Source organism: Salarias fasciatus, chromosome 3 (genome assembly GCF_902148845.1).
Source record: "Salarias fasciatus chromosome 3, fSalaFa1.1, whole genome shotgun sequence".
Classification (NCBI taxonomy): domain Eukaryota; kingdom Metazoa; phylum Chordata; class Actinopteri; order Blenniiformes; family Blenniidae; genus Salarias; species Salarias fasciatus.
Genome location: NC_043747.1, coordinates 22,788,291 through 22,805,333, shown reverse-complemented (window position 1 = coordinate 22,805,333; position 17,043 = coordinate 22,788,291). Strand labels below are relative to the sequence as shown.

The window sequence follows — 17,043 nt, the reverse complement described above, 5'->3', positions numbered from 1 at the left end:
CCCGCCAGGAGGCAGCAGATCACACAAGGCAACTCACGGCACACCTGTTGAATCTAGGCTTCAATTTGAACCTAGAAATGATTGTTTTTCTTCCTTGTCAGAAAATCACGTTCATAGGCCTGCTAATAGACTCAGCTCAGGCCAGAGTGAGACTGACTGGAGAAAGGCTACTAGAGTGACTATAGACATCAATAGACTTGTTTAGTTTAATTATGACGGGTGTACGATAATTTTCCTCAAAATACACTAATTTTATGTCTTTGGTACGATAATCCTACATTTCCCACCTGGCAACACTGGGCGCGAGTGGCGTCTCCACCACAGCGGCTAAGCTAACAACAACCGTGTCACTTACAGCCACGGTCGGCACATGTGAAAACTGCGGGAGAGTGAGGCGCTGCCCACCCAACACTCAGTCCAGCACTAAAATAAGAAGCTCAGCAAACTTACCATCTGCCGGGAGATGAATAAACAAATCCCCCACCCAGAGGAGATGCCACAGCGGTGCCAACTCATCTTCTGTGTCTGTCTGTGTGTGTAAAATGAATTCATTCCATGAGGTCTCATCAGCTAATAGAACAGGTTGAGGCAAGAGTTGTACAAAGTAAACTATACATTTTTTCCTTCTATTTGTTGTTAAACTCAGCTCATATGTGTCCATGAAAAAGAGAAGAAGTCCTCGGTTTGTAGCTGCTGTGTGAGCTGGAGATCTGAGATGTGTCTGAACAGAACTCTTCTCCTCCTGTTGGCTTCAGCTGTTAGAACTTTACATTGCTGAACTCTTCCTGTCTGAACCTGCTTTAGCTCTCAATGACTTCAACATTAAACTTTGTCATCTAATCTCACTTCTTTCTCTCTTTATTCAGGTTATTTAACTGCAGGTTGCTGGAGATCAGCTGTTCTTCTGTAGCCTCAGCTCTGAAGTCCAACCCCTCCCTCCTGAAACATCTGGACCTGAGTAGGAACCAGCTGCAGGATTCAGGAGTTGAGCTGCTGTGTGGTTTTCTGCAGAGTCCACTCTGCAGTCTGCAGACTCTGAGGTCAGACTCCATGTTTGAGTTTGGTTTCAGTGAAAGTTGTGTTGACACTAAAGGGCAGACATTAGGCTGATCTGAGAGCGATCCACACTGAGGATCTCCATGAGAAACTGAGACTTCTTCTCTGGTCTTTAGTCCTGTGACTGTGGCAGAGCCGTGTGCAGCTCCACATTTCAAAGCTTGCTAGAAAAAGAAAGGTGCTGCAGTGGATCATTGACTGTGAACCTCTGACATGCTCCATGTTGACCTTCAGCTTTCAAAGCCAGCTGATGTCTCCTGGATCAAGCTGTCACTGATCTCCCAGCTGGAGCTCCAAACATTCACCGACTTTTGACTTGTTAGCTTTATGTCAAGTAGCCTTGGTTGTTGCCATGTCCTCCACTGGCCTCTGCTTGTTTGGTGTTCACATCAGTTCAGCTATCCAAAAGAACAAAGATCCAGTGACTGAGAGGAATAACCGTAGTTCTTCTTTCAGTTCCTCGGGGCTTCACCCTTCTTTAGAAGAATGAATGGAAAAAATTCAGTCAACAGAAGTAGAATGATTTGTAACTCTGTATAAAATAGGTTGAATTAGATACTATTTTTTTATTGCTCTACATTAATATAAACAAAATGTACTTGGTGTGTGTGTGTGTGTGTGTGTGTGTGTGTGTGTGTGTGTGTGTGTAATGAATTCATTCCATCAGGTCTCATTAGCTAATAGAACAGGTTAAAGTAAGAGTTGTACAGTCAGAGTAAACTTTGCTCTGTTTACTGGTGTTTTTTGTTAAACTCAGCTCATGTGTGTCCATGAAAAAGAAAAGAAGTTTGGTTTGTGTGTAGTTGCTGTGTCAGCTGGAGATCTGAGATGTGTCTTAAAAGAGCTCTTCTTCTCCCGTTGCTTCAGCTGTGTGGGCTTTACATTTCTAAACTCTTCAGTCTGAAACTCCTTCAGCTCTCAATGTTTTCAACATTAAACTTTGTCATCTAATCTCACTTCTTTCTCTCTTCATTCAGATTGAAAGACTGCAATTTGTCAAAGATCAGCTGTTCATCTGTGGCCTCAGCTCTGAAGTCCAACCCCTCCCTCCAGAAACATCTGAAACATCTGGACCTGAGTAGGAACCCTCTGCAGGATTCAGCAGTTGAGCAGCTGTGTGGTTTTCTGGAGAGTCCACTCTGTGGTCTGCAGACTCTGAGGTCAGACTCCATGTTTGAGTTTGTGTTTCAGTGAAAGTTGTGTTGACACTAAAGGGCAGACATCAGACATCAGACATCAGACTGATCTGAGAGTGATCCACACTGAGGATCTCCAGGAGAAACTGAGACTTCTTCTCTGTGCTTTAGTCCTGTGACTGTGGCAGAGCCGTGTGCAGCTCCTTATTTCAAAGCTTGCGAGAAGAAGAAAGGTGCTGCAGTGGATCATTGACTGTGAACCTCTGACACACTCCATGTTGACCTTCAGCTTTTAAATCAAGCTGATCTCTCTTGGATCAAGCTGTCACTGATCTTCCAGCTGGAGCTCCAAACTGTCACAAACCCGACAAACTCTTGACTTGTCTTTATGTCAAGTTACATTGGCTGTTGATATGTTCTCCACTGGGCTCTGCCTCTGTTTGGTGTTCACATCAATTCAGCTGCCCAAAAAAACAACGATCCAGTAACTGAGTAGAATAACCACAGTTCTTCTTTCAGTTCCTCAGGGATTCAGCCTTCTTTAGAAGAATGATCTGACAACAACGGTCAGTCTGATCAGTCTCATCTAAATATGATTAACATTTAAAGTTTGAATCATATTCTCTTTTATTTTTGAAATTTGCACAGGAAACAATGAATTTGACTCTGGTGCATCTGTCACTCCTTTTGCACAATAAAATGTCAACATTCTAGAATCACATTATCATAAAATCATAACGCATGAATAAATTCATAATTCCAACAGAAGTTGGTACCTGGAATGTCACCTCGTTGGCGGGAAGGAGCCTGAACTTGTGTGGGAGGTTGAGAAGTACCGACAAGATATTATTGGGCTCACCTCCACACACAGCCTGGCCTTTGGAACCCAACCTCTCAAGAGAGGCTGGGCTCTCCACTCCATTGGCATTACCTATGGTAAGAGGCGGCAGCCTGGTGTGAGTTTGCTTATAGCTCCACAGGTCAGATGTCATGTGTTGGAGTTCGCCCCACCGAACTAGAGGGTCAGGTCCCTGTGCCTTCGGGTCGGACAGAAATGCCTTACTGTTGTTTGGGCGTATGGGCCAAACAACAGTGTAGCATATACCCGATCTTCTTAGAGTCCCTGGGAGCGATGCTCGACAGTGCTCCAACTGTGGACTTCATTGTTCTACTGAAAGACTTCAACGTCCACTTGGGAAGCCACAGTGAGACCTGGTGGGGAGTGATTGAGGCACATGACCTTCTTGATTTGTCTCCAAGAGGTTTTCTGTTGTTGGACTTCTGTGCCACAGCTTGTCCATAACGAACAGCACTTTCGAGCACAGGGGTGTCCATAAGTGCATGTGGCACCAGGGCACCCTAGGTTGGAGATTGATGATCGACTTTGTTGTGTTATCCGACCTCTGACCGCATGTCTTGGACACTCGGGTGAAGAGAGGAGCAGAGCTGTCGACCGATCACCACCTGGTGGTGAGTTGAATTCGCTGACGGAGGAGGAAACTGAACAGACTTGGCAGACCCAAATGTGTCATGAGGATTAGTTGGTAATGTCTGGTGGAACCCTCTGTCAGCACGGTTTTCAACTCCCACCTCCTGGAGAGCTTCTCCCAGATCCAGAGGGAGGCTGGGGACATTGAGTCCGAGTGGACCATGTTCTCCACCTCCGTTGTCGAAGCTGCTGCTCAGAGCTGTGGTCGCAATGTTTCCATTGCCTGCTGTGACGACAGCACCCAAACCCAGTGGTGGACACCTGAAGTGAGGGCTGCCGTCAAGTTGAAGAAGGAGTCCTATCGAGCCTTTTTGGCTTGTGGGACTCCTGAAGCAGCTGACAGGTACCGGCAGGCCAAGCAAACTGCAGTCCGAGTGCTTGTGGAGGCAAAAACTAGGGGCTGGGAGGAGTTTGGGGAGGCCATGGAGGAGAACTACCGGTCATCGTTGAAGAAATTCTGCCAACCGGTCTCAGGAGGGGAAAGAAGGTCTCCACTAACACTGTCTACAGTGGAGGTGGGGAGCTGCTGACCTCAGCTGGGGATGTTATCGGATGGTGGACGGAATGCTTCTAGGATCTCCTCAATCCCGTCATCACGTCTTCTGTGAAGGAAGCAGAGGCTGAGGTCTCAGAGATGGATTCATCCATCACCCAAGCTGAAGTCGCCAAGGAGGTCGGTAAGCTCCTCTGTGGCAAGGCATCGGGGGTGGACGAGATTCGCCCTGAGTATCTTAAGTCTCTGGATATGCAGGAGCTGTCTTGGTTAATACGTCTCTGTAACATCTCATGGCTGTCAGGGACAATGCCTCTGGATTATCAGACCAGGGTGGTGGTTCCCTGTTTTAAAAAGTGGGACCGGAGGGTGTGCTCCAACTATAGGGGGAATCACACTCCTTAGCCTTCCTGGGAAAATCTATTCCAGGATACTGGAGAGGAGGATTCAACCAATAGTTGAACCACAGATCCAAGAGGAACAATATGTTTTTTGTCCTGGTTTTGAAATACTGGGCCAGCTCCACACTTTCCATCGGGTGCCGGAGGGTTTGTGTGAGTTCGCCCAACCAGTTCACATGTGTTTTGTAGATTTGGAGAAGGCATTTGACCGTGTCTCTCATGGTATATTGTCAGTGGTGCTTTGGGATTGTTGAGTCTGGAGCCCTTTGCCAGGAGCCTTCCGGTCTCTGTATGACTGGAGTCGGAGTCTGGTCCGCATTGACGGCAATATGTTAGCTCTGGTCCCGGTGCATGTTGGAATCCGGCAGAGCTGCCCTTGGTCACCAGTTCTGTTCATAATATTTATGGGCATAACTTATAGGTCCACCCAGGGGCTGGAAGAGGTCTGGTTCAGGGACCACACGATTTCATCTCTGCAGATGATGTTGTCCTGTTGGCTTCATCAAACCTGGACCTACAGCATGCACTGGGGTGGTTTGCAGCCAAGTGTGAAGTTATGGGGATGAGGATGAGCACCTCTAAATCCAAGGCCATCGTCCTTGACCAGACGAAGGTGGTCTGCCTGCTCCAGGTGGAGAGAGCCTGCACCAAGTGGAGGAGTTCACTCATAAAGGGGTCTTGTTCACGAGTGGGGGGAGGATGGAGCATGAGACTGACAGGCGGCTCCGTTCAGAATTTGCAGTGATGCGGTCGTGGTATTGCTCCGTTGTGCTCAAGAGGGACCTGAACTGAAAGGTGAAGTTATTGATTCACCTGTCAGTCTACAGTGGTCATGAGGTCTGAGTCATGACCTACAGGACAAGATCATGGAGGGATTTGAAGTTCTGTGTAGAAGAGATTGTTCAAAACAATATCAAAAATAAAAAAGCTTTTGTACTTCCACAAAAATATATCCAAAAAGTGTGTGTGTGTGTGTGTGTGTGTGTGTGTGTGTGTGTGTGTGTGTGTGTGTGTGTGTGTGTGTGTTCGGAATTTATTCCATTAGGTCTCATCAAGAAACAAAGTCGGTTGAATCAAGAGTGGTGTAGTCAGTGTAAACTTTTATTTGCATCCTGGTCTTTGCTGTTAAACTCAACTCATGTGTGTTCAAGAAAAAAACATTTTCTTGGTAGCCGCTGTGTTAGCTGTAGATCTGAAATGCGTCCGTGAAAAGAGCTCTTCTCCTCCTGCTGGCTTCATCTGTTTCAACTTTACATCTTCAAACTCCATTATAAACCTTCTTTCTCTCAATGACTTCAGCATCACACTTTGTCCTCTAATCTCACTTTTTCTCTTTTTATTTAGCTTGGAGGGCTGCAGGTTGTCAGTGGCCAGCTGTTCTTCTGTGGTCTCCACTCTGAAGTCCAACCCCTCCCTCCTGAAATACCTGAAGCATCTGGACCTGAGTACGAACCATCTGCGGGATGCCGGAGTTGAGCAGCTGTGTGGTTTTCTGGAGAGTCCACTCTGTGGTCTGCAGACTCTGAGGTCAGACTCCATATTTGAGTTTGTTTCAGTAAAGTTGTGTTGACACAGAGTGCAGACATCAGGTTGATCTGAGAGTGATCCCCACTGAGGATCTCCATGAGAAACCAAGCCTTCTTCTCTAGTCTTTAGTCCTGTGACTGTGGCAGAGCCGTGTGCAGCTCCACATTTCAAAGCTTGCTAGAAAAAAAAGGTGCTGCAGTGGATCATTGACTGTGAATCTCTGACATGCTTCATGTTGACCTTCGGCTTTTAAATCAAGCTGATGTCTCCTGGATCAGGAGATGATCTCCCAGCTGGAGCTCCAAACTGTCACAAACCCGACAAACTCTTGACTTGTTTGCTGTATGTCAAGTAGCCTTGGCTGTTGACATGTCCTCCACTGGGCTCTGCTTCTGTTTGGTGTTCAAAAGTACATATATGTAGTAACCAGGTTTGGGAGGGTTACTTTAAAAATATAATCCAGTACAAGTTACCAGATTACTTTTAGATTAGTTCACCAGTAAACATAACAATAAAGACAAAGACAAATAGAATGTGTCATCTGCTAAGTATGTTGACAGTTCTTATACACAGCAAACACATAATGTTCTTGGTGGTATGAATACATGCTGAACCCTGTGTGTGTAGCCCCAATTAATATCAGTAACATCAGGGGCGGTTTGTTATGGACAATGTTGGCAAGCACCCAGGGCGCAATCACTGAAGGGAGTGCCCCATGTCTGTTCCGGCAGGTGAAACAGAGGCTCAGACGCAGATAGGCAAACTGACACCGGTGGACTGGGTTCAAAGGGTTTATTGACTTGGCCTGGTCCAAGGCCCGAGTCTGAGGCAGTGGCTGTGCCACCGGCAGGCGAGAACGGGTCTGAGGTGGCGGCTGTGCCACCGGCAGGCGTGGACGGGTCTGAGGTTCTGGAGGCCTGGTGAGCAGGTGGCAGGCGAGGGGGTAAAACGAGGCGGTCCAGGCTGCAACCGAGAAGGTACGAGGTCAAGGCACAGCGTCCAACCCAGGCTTGGAAAACTCACAGACAGAAAAACTGACTGAGGTGGAACAACGCTCCCTCATCGGAGAGTGGACTGCAGCCAGCCTCAGTAGGCAGCATCACAGGTGTAACAGATGAGGCCACTCCCCGGACAGGTGACGCCAATACACTGATGAGCCGCCCACACAACCTGCTCACCGACAGGAGAGGGGAGAGAGAGAGAGAGAGAGAGAGAGAGAGCAGCAAGGCAGACCCACTCCCTCGTAACAGAGGAGTGGGCATGACAATGTCTGTATGTACAGCATGCATCAGCAGATTGTCATAGATTCACTATATGGGCTCTGATGGTTTCCTGACTGGAAGAGTTGTCCAGTCAGAGTAAACTCTGCTTTGTTTTGTGGTGTTTGTTGTTGAACTCAGTTCATGTGTGTCCATGAAAAAGAGAGAAGTCCTTGGTGTATAGCTGCTGTTTTAGCTGGAGATCTGAGGTGTATCTGAAAGGAGCGCTTCTCCAACTGTTGACTTCAGCTGTTTGGACTTTACATTTCTAAACTCTTCAAGTGTGAACCTTCTTCAGCTCTCATTGAATTCAACATTAAACTTTGTCCTCTAATCTCACTTCTTTCTCTTTTCATTCAGGTTGAAGGACTGCAGGTTGTCAGAGATCAGCTGTTCTTCTGTTATCTCAGCTCTAAAGTCCAACCCCTCCCTCCTGGAACATCTGGACCTGAGTGGGAACCAGCTGCAAGATTCAGCAGTTGAGCAGCTGTGTGGTTTTCTGGAGAGTCCACTCTGTCGTCTGCAGTCTCTGAGGTCGGTTGACTGTTACTGTTATTGAAGTAGACATGTTTGTCAGTGTGACAGGGTCCATCTGGGAAACATCACATACGAGGGGGTACCCAAAAATAAACGGAATTTGGTCAGAAAACAATAATAATAATGAGTTCCGACTTCTGGCCGTCAGATGTGCTGCAGGTAAGCCTCATGCACATCTGTGAAAAATTTGAGCTCCGAGAGTTACACTGACGCCTGTCAGGAGCTATTTATAGCAACAGAGTGCAGAGGCGGTCTGCGATTTTTTCCAAAATGGCGACATTGACGGGGAAGCCAGAGCAGCGCGTAAACATTAAATTCTGCTTTCTGCTGGGAAAAAACAGCAGCAGAAACACTCACCTTGTTGCAGCAAGCCTACAAGGATGATGCTCTGGCAAAGAATCAGGTCCATGAGTGGTTCGGGTGGTTTAAAAAGGGCCAGATGTCCGCGCGTCAGGTGCGCTCAGCCGTAAAAAAAATGCTGAGCTGCTTTTCCGCTGTCCAGGGTCTCGTCCACAGCAAGTTTGTCCCTCCAGGTCAGACTGTAAACCAGGACTACTACATGGAAGTCCTCAGACGGCTCCGTGAGGAGGAAGCGGCCCGCGGAGTGGCGGAGTGGAGCCCGGTTGATCCACCACGACAGTGCGCCAGCGGACACGGCGCTGCGCGTCACGCAGTTTCTGGTGAAGAATAAGATGAATCTCCTCTCCCATCCGCCTTATTCGCCAGATGTAGCCTCGAGTGACTTTTTCTTGTTCCCCAAGCTGAAGAAAGAGCTGAAGGGACAGCGGTTTGCAGATGTGGAGGAGGTGACAGAAAAATCGCAGCCGGCAAAAAATGGCACTTTTACGCGCGGGTCTGACGACGCATTGGTGAAGTGGGAGACGCGGCTGGAGCGCTGCATTAATGCAGATGGGGATTATTTTGAAGGCGACGGTGGTGTTTTATTTTGAAATATCATAAATAAAAAGTTATAATCAAATTCCGGTTTTTTTTGGGTACACCCTCGTATATATGGCATAGCTGATGTTGACCATTTAAAGGCATGTATTTCACCACCACTCCAAAAGTACAAGTGACAAAAATACTTGTAAGGTTGAAAAACAGAACATAAAGTACTTACAAATTTACAGGAGTTTAGTCTTGTTTGAGCTCTTCCATAGCTCCTTTCATATTCAACAACAAAAAACAGCAATATGTTTGCAGTCACAAAAACACACAGTACCTGCAGCTGTACTTTCAGCTGTGTCTCTGACCCTGATACTCTCTCTGACTGTGCCTGTCACAAGCCAAATTGCTCCATTGTATTTGATAAGCCCCTCTGTCTGGATGTGACACAATAAAAATAGACTCCGAATCCATATTTGTGGCCACTGGACAAACAGAACATCGTATTATACAATCTGCAAAGAAGTCCGTAACCCCTTCACCCACACACCAAGAAAAAAAGGGGAAAAAAAACAGCCAACAGTGTCATATTCTTTATTTGTAAATCAGTTAGAACATAATTCTCTGTACAGATAAGTCCGTTATAAATTGTAAAAAGGGTGTCCAAATCCGACAGAAGTCCTCAATTTTTCCTTTAGCCAGGTAGGTCCATTTTCCTTGGCAAGATAACAAGTCATGTCTTTAATCCATTGATTGAGGGTGCGTCCATGTATGTCCTTCCATCTTAGAGAGATGATACGTTTTGTCTGCAACAGGCAGATGTTCAACAGCTTCCTTTTCCTTCCATGTAGTTGGAACTGTTCATGGAGAACATGAAAAATACACAATTTTGCATTTAGAGCAACAGCATGTTCCACTAACCTTGAGATGAATACAAGAGTTTCTTTCCAAAAAGTGTCTCTCATGAAAAATCACTTCTCAGTGGACACAGAATCGGAATTCTGGGAATCCCTTCAATTCTCCATCAGCAGAAGAAATTGATTGCTTGACTCTTTTTGGAATTTTTTTTCTCCGAGAATGTTTTTTTGATGTTCTACTTCCTTGAAAGTTTCGGTCATCAAAATCACTCCCAATTTTGCCAACAGAGAGTACATCAGTCTTTCATCCACCTAGTATACTGACATTTAGATAATATTTAATCGCTGTGCAAAGTTTGAAAGGATTTCATTTGTCAGCATTGGAACTCTATGGTCTGCAAGATGTGAAGCAGGATTACTCACTGAATGGAAAATCCTATCTTGGTTTGTGTGAATAAAATCTTCATATCAGGATCCTGTCCTTCCCCTGGCAGTATATTGTCTTCCGTGTCCCCTGTCCCCAGTCTGGTCCTTTTCAGACTGTCCCATGTCCCTAAGAAATGTTTTAAAAAATCCTGCTGTCGGTCACAACTTATTCTTGATTTCAGTGTAAAACAGTGTCACATTTTGAATCTAACCTGCTGTACTTTCCTTGATATTTAAGTTATCGTGATGGTTTGTGGTTCATTTTTCTTGTGCTCTTCCTCAGGGACACATTTGTTTTTACTTTTGCAGCACTTTAAATTTTTACTAAAATACTTCATGCTACTGAAGTGTCTGGACATGAGGAGGTGTGTGAATGTTGTGCTGACATGTGGATGATGTGTGTGATGAAGATCCACAACAACAGAGCAGCTCATTGATCAGGACTCAGTAATGTGGAGCTGCTCATTTCTCCATCAACACATCTGATTGGTTCCTCATTGATTCTGCTGCTTTCTCTCTTTATTCAGGTTGGAGGACTGCAGTGTGTCAGAGATCAGCTGTTCTTCTCTGGTCTCAGCTCTGAAGTCCAACCCCTCCAACCTAAAGGAGCTCCACCTGAGTTACAACCAGCTGCAGGCTCCAGATGTGCAGCAGCTGGTTGATCTTCAGCAGAGTCCAGACTGCAGCCTGCAGACTCTGAGGTCAGTAGATGGTTGGAGTGAGTCCATGCTGCTTTCAGCAGGTTTGGACTAAACACAGTCGGTGTGAGAACAAAGATCCAGTGTTTGACTCTCAGTGAGGCTGTGAGAGGAGAACGCTGAGCAGCTTCAGGATTGGACAGCAGAGGACACACAGTCAGCCAATCAGAGGAGCCACAGGCTTGTTGTGTTGGTCTGACAGGGGTGGTCCTTCATGACTGCTGCTCTGAACAGGACTGAAGTCCTCACTGCTTCACAGAGACTCTGATCATCTCCTCTCATCTCTCTGCAGATGGAGGGACTACCAGGAGTAGATCCTGAAGATCTACTGAGAGCAGAGTTTCATCTAGCAGAGAAACCAGCAGAAGATCTGCAGAGTGAAGAGCTGTGAGAGTCCAGCATCGAACCAGAAACACTCTGGATGTGACTCAGAATCATTGTTGAGACTTTGGGTCGCTAAAAGGAAAAAAAAAAAGGAAAAAAAATAATTGATGGGTTTGGATAATTTTGTTTATATTAAATTGTTTAGAATAAGCTAGAAGTACCGTATTAGCCCGAATATAAGACAATGTTTTTTTCCAGAGATCGTATCCTCAAACGTGGGGTCGTGTTATAATTGTGGACTTACGGTAGATGGTCAATACGCATCCGCGCCGCTAGATGGAGCCAAAGCATCACTGACCAGAGAGCGAGTGGAGCGATGAAATGAGATCAAATGATCTGATGAAAACTGATCATCTGGACAACTGAGCAAACAACAGAGGCGAAGTTATGATACCAACTTTAAACTGATGGTGATCAACGCAGCAGAGTCATCAAACTACTGCCAAGCCGCCAGGAGATCTGGTGCAGCAGAGTGCCTCGTCTGATATTGGAGAGCACAGAAAAAAAACGCCTTCAGATGCTAACGCTATGAGAAAAGCTTTCCGTGGTCCCAAGAGCGACGCTTCAGAGAGACTGATAGAAGGGAGAGTGAATACATCACTGAAAAACGGAAAGACGGAATGCCCACCACCAGAGCCTGATTCAGCTGAAGGCACTGGAAAGTTATTTACATCATTTATGCAGTTTTGACCCCTTGAGGCTTCTTGTTTGTTGCTTATTGTTTCTTATTTTGAGAAAGAATATATATTTTTTCATTTTATATCTCGTGAAATAATAATAATAATGCATTGGTTTTATATAGCGCTTTTCAGGACACTCAAAGACGCTTTACATTGCATTGCATTATTCATTCTCTCCATACTGGGTGGTGGTGAGCTAGGGGCAGACTGACGGAAGCGAGGCTGCCAATCTGCGCCATCGGCCCCTCTGACCACCACCAACCATTCACTCTCATACTTTCATACATCAAATGTTATCTCAGTTGTGAGTTTTTGAGTTTATAATAATTGTATAATAAAAAGTTGTTTTATGAGTGACCTTACTGTCTTCAGCATTTTTTTTTTCACAAAATGATCTCTGAAAAATAGGGGTCGTGTTATAATCGGACTCGTCTTATATTCGGGCCAATACGGTAACCCTTTGCATGACCGCAATGCTGTTGATTTAATGTGGATTTGACTAATTTGACAAACTTCTGGTCAGATATTTTCAATGTTTATTATTTAATTATTTCATTTAAATTCATACATCATAAAATTAGCATTTTATTATGTCTTTTTCTGTCAGCGTACTGTCTTGATATTATTTGTATTTGTGTCCTTTATAAACCACACACAAATTTTTCTGCTTCGTAACACAATAAAAACGTCAATAAAGACTCAGGTCACAACATGGAGCAGGCACTACAGACAGGCGTCACATCTGGCCTGCAGCTGGACCTGTGACCACTGTGTTGATCTGTTGGAAGTCATGTGGAGACTTACTTGAATGAGTGAGAAGGTTTTTCTTGCTATTGTGTTTTTTAGTGACGGTAGTCATGTTGACAGTCACTGCTTCTTGAAATAAACTTTACTGGAACTTATATCCATGTTGTGTTTCGTACATAAAGAGATTTTTTTGTGCTTCTGTCAAATAATTTTCAGTGTCTATGAGTGCTGTCTTCTCAAGGTCAGGGGTTGTTTTTGATCATATGGTACAAGTGATCTTCACACTTCCAGCTTTTTTTAAGTCCTATTAAATAAAAAAAAAAAAAAAAACGTAAGAATTACAGAATAACTGTTATAAGCAAAGAAGGCGTCAAATTTCTGATGGAAACACATTTTTTGCATGACATTAATACAGTGCAGTGATTTGGGTTAGACAACAAGACTGTAAAGGCTTTACAAAGACATGAGGCAAGAATTTTAGCCTTTTTAAAGATTTTTTTAAATGTATAAGTTTGAAATTCATTTAAACTTTGGTCAGTTTCACATCCAAACTCTTGCTGAAGGCACTACAAAGGGTTAAATGATGGCTCACTGAATAATCATGGTGTTTTTAACATTATTGTTCACTGTGTTTGGAGCAGCACTGCTGGACATTAAACATCGTTTGTTTGTGTGTATTTTGAATTGTGGGCTGATTTAGAGTCAGACCTGGCAACCCGCTGTGTTTGTGGAGCTGCTGGAGAACTGTGTCTTAAGATAAACAACCTCCCGGTGGTCTTCCGCAGGGGACCAGTGTATTGCTCTTTTACTGTTACAAGTCTTTTTACTGATATTTTTGCGATAAAACCACGATTCTCACTCCAGATATCCGGATGAAACTCCGTCTGTGTCTCCAGGGATCTCTGCTCCATCCTGACTGTTCGTGAGGAAAAAGTGAGTTTTAATGAGCCTCAGCAACTTCCTGCGTCACCAGAGTTTGTTTGACCAACAAAATTAGAGTCACTTCAATCCAAAAACTCCTCAGATCGGATTAATTCCATGCTTTATGTTGAATATTTGCTCTGAATTTCCATGTTTGTGCTTTATATTTTCTAACGGAGAAATAGTGACTCATGATGAAAGTGAAAGTAAAAAACTGAAATTCTAATAATAATTGAAAGTGGTTTTGTTCTTTTTTTATTCAGTGTTTGGGATTGATTTTGTTATTTCTGTAAAGATTTTCAAAGTTTTTTGCTTCCTTAATCTTGGGCTTCTTCCTGCCTGCATGAACCCCACCCAGTACTGAGATAAACACTTCATGTTACTGTAATGGACACTGTAGAGGAGAAATTAGGTGGGAGACAAAAGGTGAGGGAAAAACAGCCGTAATATGTTTAAAAGTACAACAAAGTTTATTTCTTCTTCCAACCCTTCCCCCTTGTTTGGGCTGGAGCAGTCAGTTAGTCAAACTGCGGTCAAGCCAGCCAACGCTGTGGAAAACACAGTGAAGCCAGTTGCATGATGTTTCGTGGTGCACCCATAATCTATGCATTAAGGTAAAAGTGAAGCCAAAGATTTCAAAATAAAAGTCATGTTCTTGAGGATGAGATCTCAATTGTTGATGTTATTTAATCGAATACATATTAATACTACTGCATATAAATATAATACAACTAAAACACCAATGAAAAGCAAAGTAACTTAATGAATGCTTTATTAATGCTTATATGGATAGGTCAAAGACTCTGGGAGTTACTGATCTAAAATGCTGTATTTTTCAATAAAATATTGATAGGAATTATGAAGATTATTGAAATCGAATACAAAGATGTGTGTCTCTCAGTGCTGCATTTGACACTGTTGATCATGACATCCTACTGCAGAGACGAGAGAAGATTGTTGGGATTAAAGGTTCAGCATTGAAATGGTTTCAATCAATCTTAGCAGACAGGTTCCACCTTGTCAATGTCAACAATGACTCTTCAGCCCAGGTCAAAGTTAAACATGGAGTTCCACAGGGTTCTGTTTTAGGACCTATACTCTTCACATTATACATGCTTCCTGTAGGGAACATCATCAGGAAACACTCCATTAACTTCCACTGTTATGCAGATGATACACAGATCTACTTATCCCTGAAACCAGATGACACCAATCTACTTGTCAAATTAGAAGCTTGTCTTAATGACATTAAAATCTGGATGGGTCATAATTTTCTCCTCCTAAGTTCAGATAAAACAGAAGTTATTTTATTTGGCCCAAAACATCTGAGAGGAAAATGATCTAAACAAACAGTGACTCTGGATGGTGTCACTCTAACCTCCAGGAACACTGTGAGGAACCTGGGAGTGACCTTCGACCAGGACTTATCCTTTAACTCTCACATTAAACAGGTCTGCAGGACATCCTTCTTTCGCCTGTGTAATATTTCTAAAATCAGAAACATGCTGACTCAAAACGATGCTGAGAAATTAATGCATGCATTTCTGGGGGCTCCAACAACTGCCTAAAAAGTCTTCAACTGATTCAAAATGCTGCAGCAAGAGTTCTGACAGGAGAAATCACAGCAGCCCAATCTTAGCTTCTCTTCACTGGCTTCCTGTTAAATCTAGAGAAGAATTTAAAATCCTTCTCTTTACCTATCAAGATCAGAACAACCAGTCCCCATCATATCTTAGGCTACGTTCACACTGCAGGGCTTAATGCTCAATTCGGATTTTTCTGTGAAATCCGATTTTTTTGCGAGTTCGTTCACATTTACAATAAAATGCGACTTGTATGTGATCTCCCGTCTGAACGGAATACCACCGAAAAGTGTCCCGCATGCGCAGAAGAGGACATAACGACGTCACGCAGCAGCGCGCTTCAGTGTTTGCTGAACTCACAAACAACATACAGAATCTGCAGCTTTTCAAGCGTCGATGATTTATTTAAGAACTGATCAAACACGTATTCTCACAATTGAATAGTGAGCAATCATTTCAGTGCTGCGCTTCTAATCAGCCGCGCCGAGCTCCTTCTGTGTGTGTGTGTGAGAGAGAGAGAGACAGGGGGAGAGAGAGAGAGAGAGAGAGAGAGAGAGAGAGAGAGAGAGAGAGAGAGAGAGAGAGAGAGAGAGGGAGAGAGATTGGGAGAGAGGGAGAGCGCGCGTATGGATATTATTATTATTTTTCCTCCCCATTGTCCTGGCGCTGCAGAATTTAGCGAATGAGAAGGAAGAGAGCCAAGTTTTTGGCCATGGCGTTTTGTGGGGCAGCGGCAGCAACAGAGAAACGCAGCCAGGAGTGGGGGGACAGTGATGAGAGGCTTTAATGATACGGAGTTCAATAATATTTTTCGGATGACAAGAACTCCCTTAATGTGCGTCTGCGAGCGCCTTTTTTAACACTCACGGTAAGACGCACGTCTTCAGCGCCCCACATCGTGACGTGCAGGTCGGATAAATGCGACCTGGCCGTTCAGACTGAAGTCGCATGGCAAAAGATCCGATACGTATCGGATTTAGGACCACATATCCAAGTGGCCTGGGTCGCATTTGAAAAAATCGGATCTGCGTCGTTCAGACTGTCATGAAAAGATCAGATACAGGTCGCATAGGGGCAAAAAAATCGGATTTGGGTCACTTCAGCCTGCAGTGTGAACGTAGCCTTAGAGTTGTTAGTCCCATAGTTGTTCTCAGAATGCTGGTCTGCTGGAGGTTCCTGGGATCTCTAAAAGTAGAATAGGAGGCAGAGCTTTCAGCTATCAGGCTCCTGCCATGTGGAACCAGCTCCCAGTTTCTGTTAGGGAGGCTGACACAGTCTCTGCTTTCAAGGCTCGGCTTACAGTTAGGGCTGCTTCAGGCCTCCCTGGACAACTTCTTTGTGGCGCTGCTGGAGGTTGAGGCTCAAAATCACGACCTAAAACTCATCACAACAAAACAGACCAATCTTAACAAACACTAGGAACAAAACAAATAAAAAGCACCTTCTCACTCTTCTCTCCTCTCTTAGAGTGAGTTGGACCTTCAAGGCCAGTCCCAGCAGGGGGAGAGATCCAAGCCTGTTTCAGCTCCTTCTCCTTGGCTCTGACTTCCTCGCACTCTCTCTTGCTCTTCTTCTCTCTAAAAACACATCCTTACCACTTGACGTTAGCCTTAAAGGATAAGTTCGGACCATGATGAAATATTAATAAAACTAATGAGTTTTTGGACGATTAAAGCCATTTTAGGAGCGGCGTTATCAATGCCCCGTCTGCTAGCTGTATACAGATGTCCGCCGCTTGATTTTGGATCTAAATTTCTCCAGAAGCACTGTTTGGATCAGAAAGCCTTCTGGGTGAGTATATTGTTTTACTTCATTCTATAAACAACGTGAAAGCTGTTTAAACCGAACTTATCCTTTAATTCTTACTCTAAGCTGAACATTATCCTCTATCCCAGGGGTCGGCAACCTTGTTGTCATGGAGTGCCACTTTAAAATTTTCTCATCAATGTGTGTGCCATTATCAA

General features: G+C 44.3%; 2 protein-coding genes across 8 annotated transcripts in view; both read left to right on the top strand.

The window, feature by feature from the left end:
* Positions 1–11,309, top strand: part of LOC115385939 (NACHT, LRR and PYD domains-containing protein 12-like) — a 226,843-nt gene extending 215,534 nt beyond the window's left edge. For both annotated transcript variants that reach the window (XM_030088044.1, XM_030088045.1), the window contains 7 exons: positions 867–1,040; positions 2,034–2,216; positions 5,920–6,102; positions 7,722–7,895; positions 10,594–10,788; positions 10,863–10,874; positions 11,080–11,309. In XM_030088044.1, the coding sequence (XP_029943904.1) occupies positions 867–1,040; positions 2,034–2,216; positions 5,920–6,102; positions 7,722–7,895; positions 10,594–10,788; positions 10,863–10,874; positions 11,080–11,155 (997 nt within the window). In that variant the 3' untranslated portion in view covers positions 11,156–11,309. The remainder of the gene's footprint in view (positions 1–866; positions 1,041–2,033; positions 2,217–5,919; positions 6,103–7,721; positions 7,896–10,593; positions 10,789–10,862; positions 10,875–11,079) is intronic.
* A 1,989-nt stretch (positions 11,310–13,298) lies between these two features.
* LOC115385941 (NACHT, LRR and PYD domains-containing protein 12-like) overlaps positions 13,299–17,043 on the top strand; it is a 199,453-nt gene continuing 195,708 nt past the window's right edge. For 5 of the 6 annotated variants that reach the window (XM_030088053.1, XM_030088052.1, XM_030088051.1 and 2 more), the window contains exon 1: positions 13,299–13,508. The gene's annotated coding sequence lies outside the window, so the exon portion shown is untranslated. Of the gene's footprint in view, positions 13,509–16,246; positions 16,871–17,043 lie in introns of those variants that run through there. The other variant, XM_030088046.1, reaches the window with a different exon arrangement.